The sequence below is a fragment of the Oncorhynchus clarkii genome, chromosome 3 (assembly GCF_045791955.1).
Source record: "Oncorhynchus clarkii lewisi isolate Uvic-CL-2024 chromosome 3, UVic_Ocla_1.0, whole genome shotgun sequence".
In the NCBI taxonomy this organism is placed as follows: domain Eukaryota; kingdom Metazoa; phylum Chordata; class Actinopteri; order Salmoniformes; family Salmonidae; genus Oncorhynchus; species Oncorhynchus clarkii.
Window position 1 is genome coordinate 58,376,133 of NC_092149.1, and position 15,534 is coordinate 58,391,666.

The 15,534-nt window shown below is 42.2% G+C and overlaps 1 protein-coding gene across 1 annotated transcript in view; it reads left to right on the top strand.

Annotated features, from left to right (window-relative positions):
• LOC139406052 (ly6/PLAUR domain-containing protein 6B-like) overlaps positions 1 to 9,578 on the top strand; it is a 48,087-nt gene extending 38,509 nt beyond the window's left edge. The window contains exons 4-5 of the mRNA XM_071148516.1: positions 8,261 to 8,391; positions 8,560 to 9,578. Of these exons, the coding sequence (XP_071004617.1) occupies positions 8,261 to 8,391; positions 8,560 to 8,757 (329 nt within the window). The 3' untranslated portion in view covers positions 8,758 to 9,578. The remainder of the gene's footprint in view (positions 1 to 8,260; positions 8,392 to 8,559) is intronic.
• The last annotated feature ends 5,956 nt before the right edge of the window (positions 9,579 to 15,534 follow it).

The window sequence follows — 15,534 nt, forward strand, 5'->3', positions numbered from 1 at the left end:
TACTTAATAATAATTGTTATTATTGCTGTTACACTGTTATAATACCTTATGATTATGCTGTTATAGCCAGTGCTTGAAAGAGGTGCAGGAGCAGTCATTTTTCAAGTTGGTCCATTAGACTACGTTCACAGAAATTCCCAAATGACATTATGCTATAGAAACCTCTGATTATTCACTGTTAAGGGTTCATACACATTTTGATTTCATGACTTCCATGACTTCTCCGTGACTTTTAACCAAATTTACATGACCAATAATTGGTGGCATCTCTATGTAGCAGAGTTTCTGTTAGCCGGGGAAAAAAAGAAAAGCTGATTAAATAAAATTGGCTCCGGCCAATTGTCCAGGAGAAGAAAAACAATTGAATTGGCACGTAGGTATATTTGTTGTTTCTTATTTATCACATGCACAGCATATAGATACAGAGCCTTTTTGTGGAAAATCTGTCAGACAGAACTTTTATAAGCCCAATAATTGCGCAACAATTCTAAGTGCAATCCTGTGTTAAAAATAGATTTTGGGCCACGATTAAAAATAGCAAGTATTTTTATTTCTCAACTGGTAATTCATGCGCGCTTGAAGGCAGGCTTCATCAGACCGTCACACATCTTTGCAATGAGCTGGAGGCAGTATCCATTTTGAAAACATAAAGCTACTTAATTGTTTGAATCCTGAACATTTTACTACATACATTTTACCTTGATTCAAAGTAGCCTAGGCAAAATCGGACCATATTCGTAGAGGGAATTATTTTATACATGCCATGAAACCAGTATCCTAGTTCTCTCATGTTTTATAGGTTTTCAACTTTCTTTCATTGTCCGGTAGCCAAATGAACATTCAAGCCTTGTGCGCACTGCTGGACTGATAATGTTAAGAAATAATAGTTTATCAACATTTTAAGCTAAATGTTCTGATCTGTTGCATCAGGTACAGTTGAAGTCGGAAGTTTACATACACTTAGGTTGTAGTCATTAAAACTCGTTTTTCAACCACTCCACAAATTTCTTGTTAACAAACTATAGTTTTGGCAAGTCGGTTAGGACATCTATTTTTTGCATGACACAAGTAATTTTTCCAACAATTGTTTAGACAGATTATTTCACTTATAATTCACTTTATCACAATTCCAGTGGGGCAGAAGTTTACATATACTAAGTTGACTGTGCCTTCAAACAACTTGGAAAATTCCAGAAAATTATGTCATGGCTTTAGAAGCTTCTGATAGTCTAATTTACATCATTTGAGTCAATTGGAGGTGTACCTGTGGATGTATTTCAAGGTCTACCTTCAAACTCAGTGCCTCTTTGCTTGACATCATGGGAAAATCAAAAGAAATCAGGCAAAACCTCATAAAACAAAAATTGATCTCCACAAGTCTGGTTCATCCTTGGGAGCAATTTCCAAACGTCTGAACGTACCACGTTCATCTGTACAAACAATAGTATGCAAGCATAAACACCATGGGACCACAGAGCCGTCATACCGCTCTGGAAGGAGACTCGTTCTGTCTCCTAGAGATGAACGTACTTTGGTGCGAAAAGTGCAAATCAATCCCAGAACAACAGCAAAGTACTTTGTGAAGATGCTGGACGAAACGGGTACAAAAGTTTCTATATCCACAGTAAAACGAGTCATATATCGACATAACCTGAAAGGCCGCTCAGCAAAGAAGAAGCCACTGCTCCAAAACCGCCGTAAAAAAGCCAGACTACGGTTTGCAACTGCACATAGGGACAAAGATTGTACTTTTTGGAGAAATGTCTTCTTGTCTGATGAAACAAAAATAGAACTGTTTGGCCATAATGACCATCGTTATGTTTGGAGGAAAAAGGGGGATGCTTGCAAGCTGAAGAACACCATCCCAACCGTGAAGCATGGGGGTGGCAGCATCATGTTTTGGGGGTGCTTTGCTGCAGGAGGGGCTGGTGCACTTCACAAAATAGATTGCATCATGAGGTAGGAAAATTATGTGGATATATTGAAGCAACATCTCAAGGCATCAGTCAGGAAGTTACATCTTGGTCGCAAATGGGTCTTCCAAATGGACAATGACTCCAAGCATACTTCCAAAGTTGTGGCAAAATGGCTTAAAGACAAAAAAAGTTAAGGTATTGGAGTGGCCATCACAAAGCCTTGACCTCAATCTATAGAAGATATGTGTGCATAACTGAAAAAGCGTGTGAGAGCAAGGAGGCCAACAAACCTGCCTCAGCTACACCAGCTCTGTCAGCAGGAATGTGCCAAAATTCACCCAACTTATTGTGGGAAGCTTGTGGAAAGCTACCCGAAACAATTTAAAGGCAAGTCTACCAAATACTAATTGAGTGTACAGTCATGGTCAAAAGTTTTGAGAATGACACACATACTAATTTTCACAGTCTGCTGCCTCAGTTTGTATGATGGCAATTTGTATATACTCCAGAATGTTATGAAGAGTGATCAGATGAATTGCAATTAATTGCAAAGTCCCTCTTTGCCATGCAAATTAATTGAATCCCCAAGAAACATTTCCACTGCAATTTAGCCCTGCCACAAAAGGACCAGCTGACATCATGTCAGTGATTCTCTCGTTAACACAGGTGTGAGTGTTGATGAGGACAAGGCTGGAGATCACTCTGTAATGCTGATTGAGTTTGAATAACAGACTGGAAGCTTCAAAAAGAGGGTGGTGCTTGGAATCATTGTTCTTCCTCTGTCAATCATGGTTACCTGCAGGGAAACACGTGCCGTCATCATTGCTTTGCACAAAAAGGGCTTCACAGGCAAGTATATTGTTGCCAGTAAGATTGCACCTAAATCAACCATTTATCGGATCATCAAGGACTTCAAGGAGAGCGGTTCAATTGTTGTGAAGAAGGTTTCGGGGCGCCCAAGAAAGTCCAGCAAGCGCCAAGACCAAGTTGATTCAGCTGCGGGATCGGGGCACCACCAGTACAGAGCTTGCTCGGGAATGGCAGCAGGCAGGTGGGAGTGCACAGTGAGGCAAAGACTTTTGGAGGATGGCCTGGTGTCAAGAAGGGCAACAAAGAAGCCACTTCTCTCCAGGAAAAACATCAGGGACAGACTGATATTCTGCAAAAGGTACAGGGTTTGGACTGCTGAGGACTGGGGTAAAGTCATTTTCTCTGATGAATCCCCTTTCCGATTGTTTGGAGCATCAGGAAAAAATCTTGTCCGGAGAAGACAATATGAGCGCTACCATCAGTCCTGTGTCATGCTAACAGTAAAGCATCCTGAGACCATTCATGTGTGGGGTTGCTTTTCAGCCAAGGGAGTGGGCTCACTCACAATTTTACCTAAGAACACAGCCATGAATAAAGAATGGTACCAACACATCCTCAGAGAGCAACTTCTACCAATCATCCAGGAACAGTTTGGTGACGAACAATGCCTTTTCCAGCATGATGGAGCACCTTGCCATAAGGCAAAAGTGATAACTAAGTGGCTCGGGGAACAAAACATTTATATTTTGGGTCCATGGCCAGGAAAATCCCCAGACCTTAATCCCATTGAGAACTTGTGGTCAATCCTCAAGAGGCATGTGAACAAACAAAAACCCACAAACTCTGACAAACTCCAAGCAGTGATTATACAAGAATGGGCTGCCATCAGTCAGGATGGCGCCCAGAAGTTAATTGACAGCATGCCAGGGCGGATTGCAGAAGTCTTGAAAAAGAAGGGTCAACACAATATTGACACTCTGCATCAACTTCATGTAATTGTCAATAAAAGCCTTTGACACTTATGAAATGCTTGTAATTATACTCCAGTATTCCATAGTAACATCAGACAAAAATATCTAAAGACACTGAGGCAGCAGACTTTGTGAAAATTAATATTTGTGTCATTCTCAAAACTTTTGGCCACGACTGTATGTAAACTTCTGACCCACTGGGAATGTGATGAAAGAAATAAAAGCTGAAATAAATAATTCTCTCTACCATTTATCCGACACTTCACATTCTTAAAATAAAGTGGTGATCCTTACTGACCTAAAACAGGGAATTTTTACTAGGATTAAATGTCAGGAATTGTGAAAAACTGAGTTTGAATGTATGTAAACCTCCGACTTCAACTGTACATTTTTTAATGTAGCCTAGGCCTACTGGTTGTATACATTTGGGATTTATCGTCCCACAACTGTCCCAGAGTCTGTTTGGGCTATTTATTATAGTAGATTGACAGCATATTCCTGTCTAAACAAGCATGATTTGGCCACATAGGATCATTAGCTTCCCATAACTGTAAATTTAAAAATTGCAAATGTCCAATTTTGGCAGCGCGAGCTGCAAATACCAAATAGATGATTTTTGAGTTCAGACTGTCAGTGAAAGTAGAGAGCCCAGCCAGGTATATCACAATATTTCAAAATTCATCCTGGGAAGACATAGTTTGGAAAGCAAATGGCTATTGCTGTAAAGAGAGATCTGTCTTTTAGTTATCAAAAGTCTCAACTTAGGCTATTAAGTTATCTTATTGGCACTAGCGGAGCGCATCGGCCCCAGTGAGTACGCACTACGCATATTCATCACTGCACATATTCACTCTTGATCATTGTTGGGTCTGTGTCACTTAAACGTTTGTTTTTGGACAATAATTTCCTCCTCCAGTTTAGATGGACGTCATATTCTCTTTGTGTCTCCCCTTCTTGTAGGCCTATTATGTGCACAGTGTCGTTTTTATTGATTGTTTGTCATTGTCAGCAGAGTAGGCTACCCTGTAATTTGTCATATTAAAATAGATTCTGCTAATGTCTCCAGTCATATAAAGTAGAATTGCATGAAATGTGTTTTTCCTGTGCAAGGAAAGAAGAAACCTGATATAGCCTAAATCCCAGGCCTCTACAAAATGAGCTCTCAGCCATGTGTTGAACAGTCTTTTTTGAGAACAGTGATTGAGTTATATTATTAGCCTAAATTATGACTAGCGAATCTACTCGTCACATTATGAATAGTAGGGTTTACATCTTACATAAGTGATGATGCATGAAATGCTTTATTATAAATCTGCATTCTGATCCCATTTGGGCTACTATCTCCTGCCAATGTAACATTTCTTTTTACTTTTAGGAAACGTTAAGTTGAAGTTATGAAATACCAAGAAAATCTTTTTTTCAAGTTCCTTAAATGTGCTAATAATGTTCCAAAGCCAAGCAGCCATCTTGCACCATTCCCAGAAAGTTGTGGGAAGGTTGTATGCAAAATAACCATAGGATAACCACGCTCTCACCAGGCAGCAGGTAGCTTAGCGGTTAAGAGCTTTGGCAAGGTGGAAATATCTGCTGTTCTGCCCTTGACCAAGGCAGTTAACCCACAACAAGAACTGCTCCTCGGGCGCCGATGACGTGGAGAGCGATTAAGGCAGCCCCCGCAGCTCTGATTCAGAGGTGTTGGGTTAAATGCGGAAGACACATTTCAGTTGAATGCATTCAGTTATGCAACTGACTAGGTACCCCTCTCCTTAAAAACATATGGTTCTCAAAACGTATGTGCTAACTGGGAGGCACTTAACCCCCCACAAAGTAGAATAACTGCACTGTTGAGGCGTCAGCATGCTTCAGTTCGACTGGCGGATAGCCGAAGTCGGCTAGGCGAATCGAACAGCATGCTCCGGTCAAAGACCTTCACTTGAAAAACAAGAAATAAGCAGCAATAGTACTGTCTGTCCATTTTGAGAAGCCATAGGAAATATGTTTTGCATTCGGAAAGTATTCAGACCCCTTGACTTCTTCCACATTTTATTACATTACAGCCTTTTTCAAAAATATAAAAAATCTGCATTAATCTACACACAATACCCCATAATGACAAAGCAAAAACAGGTTTTTATGTGGAAACAGTTAAGGGGTCTGAATACTTTCCGAAGGCACTGTATATGTATGTGTACAGTATATCACAAAAGTGAGTACACCCCTCACATTTTTGTAAATATTTGAGTATATCTTTTCATGTGACAACACTGAAGAACTGACACTTTGCTACAGTGTAAAGTAGTGAGTGTACAGCTTGTATAACAGCTGTACACTCAGCTGTCCCCTGAAAATAACTCAACACACAGCCATTAATGTCTAAACCGCTGGCAACAAAAGTGAGTACACCCCTAAGTGAAAATGTCCATATTGGGCCGAAAGTGTCAATATGTTGTGTGGCCACCATCATTTTCCAGCACTGCCTTAACCCTCTTGGGCATGGAGTTCACCAGAGCTTCACAGGTTGCCACTGGAGTCCTCTTCCACTCCTCCATGACGACATCACGGAGCTGGTGGATGTTAGAGATCTTGCACTCCTCCACCTTCCGTTTGAGGATGCCCCACAGATGCTAAATAGGGTTTAGGTCTGGAGACATGCTTGGCCAGTCCATCACCTTTACCCTCAGCTTCTTTAGCAAGGCAGTGGCCCTGCGGCCCAGTCTCCGAAGGGAGGGGATCATGCTCTGCTTCAGTATGTCACAGTACATGTTGGCATTCATGGTTCCCTCAATGAACTGTAACTCCCCAGTGCCGGCAGCACTCATGCAGCCCCAGATCATGACACTCCCACCACCATGCTTGACTGTAGGCAAGACACACTTGTCTTTGTACTCCTCACCTGGTTGCCGCCACACACGCTTGACACCATCTGAACCAAATAAGTTTATCTTGGTCTCATCAGAACACAGGACATGGTTCCAGTAATCCATGTCCTTAGTCTGCTTGTCTTCAGCAAACTGTTTGCGGGCTTTCTTGTGCATCATCTTTAGAAGAGGCTTCCTTCTGGGACGACAGCCATGCAGACCAATTTGATGCAGTGTACGGCGTATGGTCTGAGCACTGACAGGCTGACCCCCCACCCCTTCAACCTCTGCAGCAATGCTGGCAGCACTCATACGTCTATTTCCCAAAGACAACCTCTGGATATGAGGCTGAGCATGTGCACTCAACTTCTTTGGTCGACCATGGCGAGGCCTGTTCTGAGTGGAACCTGTCCAGTTAAACCGCTGTATGGTCTTGGCCACCGTGCTGCAGCTCAGTTTCAGGGTCTTGGCAATCTTCTTATAGCCCAAGCCATCTTTATGTAGAGCAACAATTATTTTTTTCAGATCCTCAGAGAGTTCTTTGCCATGAGGTGCCATGTTGAACTTCCAGTGACCAGTCAGTATGAGGGAGTGTGAGAGTGATGACACCAAATTTAACACACCTGCTCCCCATTCACACCTGAGACCTTGTAACACTAACGACTCACATGACACCGGGGAGGGCAAATGGCTAATTGGGCCCAATTTGGACATTTTCACTTAGGGGTGTACTCACTTTTGTTGCCAGCGGTTTAGACATTAATGGCTGTGTGTTGAGTTATTTTGAGGGGACAGCACATTTACACTGTTATACAAGCGGTACACTCACTACATTACATTGTAGCAAAGTGTCATTTCTTCAGTGTTGTCACATGAAAAGATATACTCAAATATTTACATATAAACTCAGCAAAAAAAGAAATGTCCCTTTTTCAGGACCCTGTCTTTCAAAGATAATTCATAAAAATCCAAATAACTTCACAGATCTTAATTGTGAAGGGTTTAAACACTGTTTCACATGCTTGTTCAATGAACCATAAACAAATAATGAACATGCACCTGTGGAACAGTCGTTAAGACAGATTACAGACGGTAGGCAATTAAGGTCACAGTTATGGCTGAGAGAGGCTGGACTGAGGGCTTGTAGGCCTGTTGTAAGGCAGGTCCTCACCAGACATCACTGACAACAACATCACCTATAGGCACAAACCCACCTTCGCTGGACCAGACATGACTGGCAGAAAGTGCTCTTCACTGGCGAGTCACGGTTTTGGGTCCTGTTGGATCGGAGGGTGAGGGCTAGGGTCATTCCCCCAAAAAATGTCCGGGAACTTGCAGGTGCCTTGGTGGAAGAGTGGGGTAACATCTCACAGCAAGAGCTGGCAAATCTGGTGCAGTCCATGAGGAGGAGATGCACTGCAGTACTTAGTATCTGGTGTGGCCACCAGCTGCATCGACTGTTACTTTTGATTTTGGATATGAATGCCCACTCCCCATTGCTATTCAATGCAGATCCCGCTTTCATTCTGCTTTGATCAACCTTTTTTTGACTCTGTGTCTGAATCTGGGCCGTGATAGGCCACTTTGTGGTATAGCAGAGCCGGTATGCAGTTCCCTTAAAATATGGCGCTCCGGACAGCTCCGGCCCATGTCAAGCCAGCTAACCAGTTGAGTAATGTATATTTCTTTGTTATCCTTTCCTCAGATACACAGTTCTGTATGACAGTGCACCACTTCACCAGTCATGGCAAGACCAAGTTTGTGACCAAAAAGTGTGCTGCCAGGGAGGTGTGTCATGCTTCAGGCTGTAGACATCACAGGGACATGGGTCACACAGTAAGTCCATACACCAAAACCCATTCACAATAACCCACCATCATCTGTCTCCTCAGGAATTTGTAGAATCAGCTGAAAAGTATTTGTCATTACTGCTGCCTTTGTGTTTTGATTTTGTTGTCGCTCACTCCTCCGCTCTGTCTCCTCTGTCTCCTCTCCCTCTTGTAGGAGTGTGTGTCGTGCTGTGAGGGTATGATCTGCAACGTGGAGGTCCCCACCAACCACACCAATGCTGTGTTTGCCATGAGGCAGCAGGCTTATAACTCAGCCCCACCCCAGGCCCCTGTGAGGACAGCGTGGGGCTGCTGCTGGATGACATTACTCACCACCCTGGGCCTGGGGTTGACCATACTGGTCCTACTGTGACACTGCTGTCCCTCAGAGCATGTCCCTATAGAGGGGACCAGACTATACCAGAGCAGCATGTTCCTCTGAACATGGAGGATGTGTGTTGTTACAAGTGTGGTGGTAATCTGTGTTAAAGATGTCACATAGATCAATCGAACAATCACGAAGGACTACAGCAGTGTCCTAATGAATGATGCTTGGTTTGTTAACATTGGTTGCATCTACATAAGCCAATGGGACTGGAGAAAGCATCCATGGAATCAATAGAATTGGACAAAGACCAATGGTCAGTTGATCTATAGAATTGGATGTAGCTTGCCAGCTAGTGGAGTTGGCAAGCAGAGGAGTTAGCCGGAAGGGTTCAAGGAGGATCATGCCCATCATAAGTCTAATGTCCATTGCTGATTCAAAGATGGATGCCCAGTGACCGATCGATCCTTCAATCAGTCCTGGCCAGAGCCCCAAACTACTATACGGAGCATGCCGAATGAGAGGCTGGAACCGGGAGACTTTAAATGTTCCACAGAACATTCCCTAGGATTATTCATGGTCCTGGGAATGTTAATCGTGTGTTCTCTGTGGGATTTTGCAGCACTGCAGTGCACACATGGACCAGGAATGACTGGAGACATAGGCATGCCCCATGCCCATTGGATCAGGGAGAACTTTGGGAGATGATGATAGACATGGAATCTGGCGTAAATGTATTAGTACTTGATCCATAGTATGGCACAAAATGAAAGCATTTTGCACTTGAATGTTTTGTTAAGAAATATTGTTTCTTGTATTTTTTTTAGCATAACTTGTGAATATCCTTAAATAAAATGGAAACAACTATACTTTTGGAAAGATGTACTTTTCTATATATTTAGCTTTTCTCGACAACATGCCTTAATGACATTACAGTGTTACTTTTACAAGAATGTATTATCTCTTTGCAGAAGTCCCATGTCTGTGGCCATATGACAACATGGTGCTCATTATGACCGTTATGTAGTTCCTAGCATGTGAGACTGATTCACCAAGCTGTGTGCTGGCCCTGTTTCTGCCTCATGTTGTGAAGAGGTCTTATCACATCTGTTCTTCGATCTGGAAATCTCAGAAAAATATGGAATATGATATTTATTTACATAAATAGTTGCAATGTCTGGTGATGTAATATGGCATAAAACTATCATTGCCATGAAGTTGTGAGAGATTAACGACAAAGGATTTTATGACTTTCCATGTCAGCAACATGAAAAAGTTGACCTTTTTAAAGGTTAACCTTCTTATCGTGTTTTATTGATATTTACTGAATATGTCAAGAAACCATGGAATGTTCAGTTATTTATGGCATATTATAGGGTGGGTCTAATCCTGGATGCTGATTGGTTAAAACCGAGTTCCAGCCGGTGTCTAATCCCCATGTTACCACCCACTAAGGCTACATTGAAATGCCTATTTACTGTTCCATCTCACTGCTTAATCCACCATCGCATCAGCCCAGCCAGGCAATTTAGGAACTTGATCTCTACTGTAAAAAGCATCTAGACATTATCTCCCATTTTCTTTTAGACTATCATTTCGTTTTCAACAGTGGCAGCTTGTATAAAATGTGCTGTCTGTCTCTCTGACATCTGTAACGTTGTTTCAATATGGAAATTCGATCTTCAACTGTTTCATAGTTTGAAAGTGCTGGGACGAGATGGACAGGCAGGCAACTTTTCTCAACCAGTTGAAATCATGAATCAGCATAATGTTTATGGATACATATAAATACATTTCAATAGAAAAACAGGTCAAACAAAATGAAACACAGCTAGTTTGCTGTTTTTCCAGATGCCGTTTGAAGTGATTGCGTTAGTGTAGTTGTCTAGCTCCTCTGAACTGTGTCCTGGAGTTGTCACTAGTTACCACAGCCACAAAGTAACACTTGGCTGTTTCATAAATGATTATTGGAACAAAAAGCTTTTTGGTCATAATTTAAGTTTAGGGTAAGGCATAACGTTAGCAGTGTTGTTAAGGCTATGGCTGAGGTTTGGTTTCAAATCAGATTTTAAGAAGAGAAGAACGAGTAGAAACAGGCAGGGTTTATGACTTTGTGGCTGTGGTAACTAGTGACAACCGTGTCCTGGCAAGAGATCAAATTGTCTATGCCGGGCAAAATCGTGTATCATTAGCTCATTGTTATGGATGTATCCAAATAAATGTCACTAGAAACAGCTTAAACAAATGCAAATGCAGTTCATTTCTGTTATTCTGGCTGTACTGTTTGATGTGACTGTGTTAGTGGAAGTTGGCTAGCAAGCAAGGGATAAGAACGTTTGCCAGACAGCATGGCGATGGAACATTTAGAACGAACGACTGGCTCGCGTCCATAGATATCGAACAAAAAGACTAAACTACTGGGTCTCTGGCAACCTAACCGATAGAATGAACGGCCAGCCGGCTAGGGTTGCAACCCTAGATTTGTGTCAGGGCTATATTTTGTGGAAGCATGAAATAGTATGAATATATTCATACAAATTATGTTTTTATGAAAATATGTCAATCTTTATTTGAATATGTTGGTAACCCCTTGTATAAAAGGGATAATGCCCTAGAAGCCGGTGTTTGGAGGATATATTGGCACGGTTTGCTAACAACAACACTCGTGCCAATATATTCTCCAAGCACCGGCTTCTTGGGCATTATCACTTAAGTAATAACTTTTCCTATGAATTGCCATACAATGTTTGTTCCTTTATTTCTCAGCGCTTGGTAACCATGACTGCCTGTCTCCGTTTAAATGGTAAACTCTCAAATGTTTCAAACTAACGCAATTAGTTTTATGAAGAATCGTAAAGGGCAGTTCACATTTGCAGAATCTCCACCTTACAGGGTTCATATTGTACAATTACCAATATCCTAATGATCAGAGAGGTAATCTGTATTTGCTGTGATAGTGTTAATGGGAGCTGGGGGGTTATTATCAGAAGCTCTTCTGTTTGCCTTGTTTTCTCAGGAGTGTGTTTTAAGAAAGCCACTCGGCTTGCAGCCTGATGCATGATAGATTAGCATGGTTGGTTGTGAGCTACCATAACACCCCTATCCAGTGAGAGTATAGCCAGTAGGGGCCTCACCTGCACCTAGCCCTTGGGTGCACCATGAAGGAGGGTGTTGAAGGGACTGTCAAAACAGACACTCACTTCCTGAAATTAGGCCCTGGGGGAACATTCTCATTTCTGCCTTGTCATGTGTTTTTTGTTTTTTAAACCAGACTATTACAGAGATAAACATGCTCTAAAAACAGTACAGGTCATCTAGAACAGTCAGGGTGTGTGTGTGTGCGTGTGTGTGCGCAAGGAGGCACAATACGTTGGGGGATGGGTTTCCATTGTCCAAGACCAGTGAAAGTGTGTGTTTGGCTGTTTTGGCTTCACAGAAGAGGCCTCACTGGACAGCCGTTGACTTGGGACTGTGTGTGTGTGTGTGTGTGTGTGTGCGCACGCTGTTTGCTCTGGCCGCTGCTCGCTTTGTTCTGGCTTTATTAGGCATGGAGCTGCAGCCTGTTACTTTCCACCCTCTCTGGAGTCATCGGTCTCACAAAGACCCAGTGACGCTCTCGAGCCACCCCACATACCCCCCCCAGATTGGCCCCCAATGGCTGCTTTGTCTGTCAGCCGTTTACTGTCAGTGGTTGGAGCAGATTGCAAAATGTATTGCTGGCTCAGATTAAAAAAACTTGCTTGATCAAGACATTCTGATGCAATGGAATACATCTTAACTAAATGCTATTGATAGATATGTTAGATCCACAGGATACAATTCTGTGACTGTATGGGATTAATACTGGATGAAGTTGCATTGTAATGCTTCACATGGACCGCATTTAGCCCCTGCTTTACTATGCCATAACAATTGCATAAAGACAATCTTCTATTGAATTAAACTTAATCCAATTCTGACATTATCATCCACTGAAGCACAGTATTAGATTATATGTCACTTTTAAGTTATTAAAAATAAATTAATGGATTGAAAATAGAAAAGCATTAGTTTAGTATTGGGACTCATGACTTCTATCAATAGGCACATTTGAAGTGGTCTGGGCAATTAGGTAACCAAACCACATTTATAACTGAGTTAGGCCAATCCCATAATGCTTCTGTAATGAAATGGTTGAGCCAAGACGTCAATGATCAACTAAGTACGGTCAAGACTTTCTGCTATGCTTGGTTGACCAGCAGTATGCATGCCAATCATATTCACCTCTTGTCCCCCTTTCTTTCTTTTTCTTTCTTTCTTTCCTTCTTTCCTTCTTTCCTTCCTTCCTTCATTCCTTCCTTCCTTCGTTCCTTCCTGCCTTCCTTACTTCCTTCCTTACTTCCTTCTCTCTCTCTCTCAACTGTATACTCTTCCTCTGATGTTGCAGGTAGGCCTCTAAAAGTGGATATCACTTACCTCTTTCTCATGTTTAATAGAAAATCTGACCATTTCCCCTCTGAACAATTTTTGTTTCCTCCTCAGGCCCCTAGTTGTCCTTCTCTTACAGTCACAGTATTGGTTGGTGGTGGGTTTTGGTTACCTAACATGAGTCTTTGTCCGGGTATGTTTACACGGCGACGGCCAATCGGGGATTAACATTCCGATGTGAGGGCAGAGTTCACAATGCTAATTGGCTGACAGTATTTCAGAGGGAGAAATCCCAGCACTTTATTCTGCTATGGGGATCTTAGCCCCTTGATACAAGGTTAAGCTGAGTCTCGAAGGGTTGGCCAAACCCCAGTGAGACTCTTACCAAAGGAGAGACAGGAACTCTAATGACTCAAAGGAAAGGGTCTGCTGATAGATCGAGGTGGTGTGGCTGGCTAGTTTTTTCAACTAAGGAGATTAGTATTGAAAGTGAATGAAAGAAGTTATTTAAAACTGTACTCTTTTGTTTTTCTTGTTGACTCTGGACAAATTGTTCCATTTCATAGGTTACATGTTCTAAGAAGAACCCTTTGTCTGTGCAGCCTGGGAGATTTGGATCACCAGACTAGTTTCAAGTAAAATTGGGCCAGTAGTATTCTAATATGCCATCCTAGTACCCTTGGAATGTATTATGCATAGTAATTGTGCCGGGAGGGTCAATTCTCTTTCAATTCTCTTTCAACCCAGTGTCTTTTTAAACCATTCAATGTTTGATCAGGGTGTGTGGATGGGGACATCCCCAGGTTAAACTATTACTCTCTTCCCAATCCTAAAAATGTCTCAGGTTATACTGTATGTCTCAGATACAAATGTTGACAGGTTACACACACCTTTTGACTATATTATGTGTCCAGTTGTATACCATGGCATTGTTGAATACTCATTTCTGATTAGCTTGAAGGGACTTCTAGAGCGTGCGTGTTTTCCCTATAACACACTGTATATCAGCACGGTTGAATTCAATGGCTATAGTTCTTACTTGTTATACGTTTGAGCTGCTTTTGAAAGCAAAAGTCAAATTAAAACATTATTGACATTGTTGAATACGATTTTCATCATATCAAGCTAGGACTGATGGTTTGGTTAGCTAAACTAGCAAGTCTGTTTGTTTGGTTACCAAGGCAACTACTGTTGCTATCTAGTAAACTTGCTAGATACTTCAGTAGATGTTGAACACATTTCTACCGGCAAATGAACACATTTATAGTGGTAAATGTGTTAAATTATAGCGATGGTATAAAAGGGATTAATCAACTCAGGGCTTTATGCGTTTTCTGGAAAATAATGCAACTCCGTGGAAAGTTAGTTGCACTCCGTTAGCGCGTCGTTGAACACACCTTCCAAGTCTTTCAATATTTTCCAGAGAACGCATAGCCCCTCGTTGATTTTCTCTTACAGTACATATTCTGGTGAGACTCAATTTACTACTGTGCACTGATATAACTGTGTACGTGAAGTATATGTAAGATTTCCTGTGATTTCCCATAGCTCAAGTACAGTGAAATGGTTTGTAACATGTAGCTGTTATGCTCAATGATTCATGTACAGTAACATGGGAAGAATTGAAACCTTTGGCTCCCACAATGTTGTCATTGCTTAGGGTTTGAGTTAGCTCTCAACATCAGTTATACTGATTGGCTAGGCTGGCATGTTTAATCTGGTTCTACAGGTCCTCTCATCATGTGTCACCAGCCTCATAAACCTGCCAGCCGTCGACACATGTTGTCTGGGTTAGTCATTATGCCCTCTCAGATCTGAAGCCCAGGGAGGTCCAGCAGAGAGGGTCGCGGCCTTCCAGACCACCCCAAAGACACCCCTTCATGTCTGGGGTGGTAACGGCAGGTCAGGCTCTAGCCTTGGAGTAGGTATGGAGGCCCTCCTCCCATGTAGTGTAGTGAAAACACTGATCTCAAGGCTCCTCAGACCAGCCCTGTGATCTGCTTTCCACATCCCATTACTCAGTCACAGCAGGAGAGGCCCTGTGATGCCAAAGAACCTGCTGGGATCTCACACCTCCTGTTTACACAAGACTGGTTATGCTACTAGGGCTCCATTCGGAACTGGATAGGTGGCTGTTGCTGTAGGTGTGAAAAGAGAGACGGTAGCAGCTCCTCTACAGTTCACAGGCATCTCTTTCTCTCTTCAAAGAGATTGTTGGTGAAGCCTGGTCCTGGATATCCAGAACTTCTGCTATACTAATAAGGGCGACTTCTGAAGACTTGACTACGATAAAGGTTAAAACAGGAGGAGCTGATGATTGAAAAGGAAGGTGGGAAAGTGAGAAACGAGAAAAGATTAGTTGCTATCAGCTTTCCTGAATGCTCTATTGCAGATGGTCTTGGCAGTCCATCTTTTATA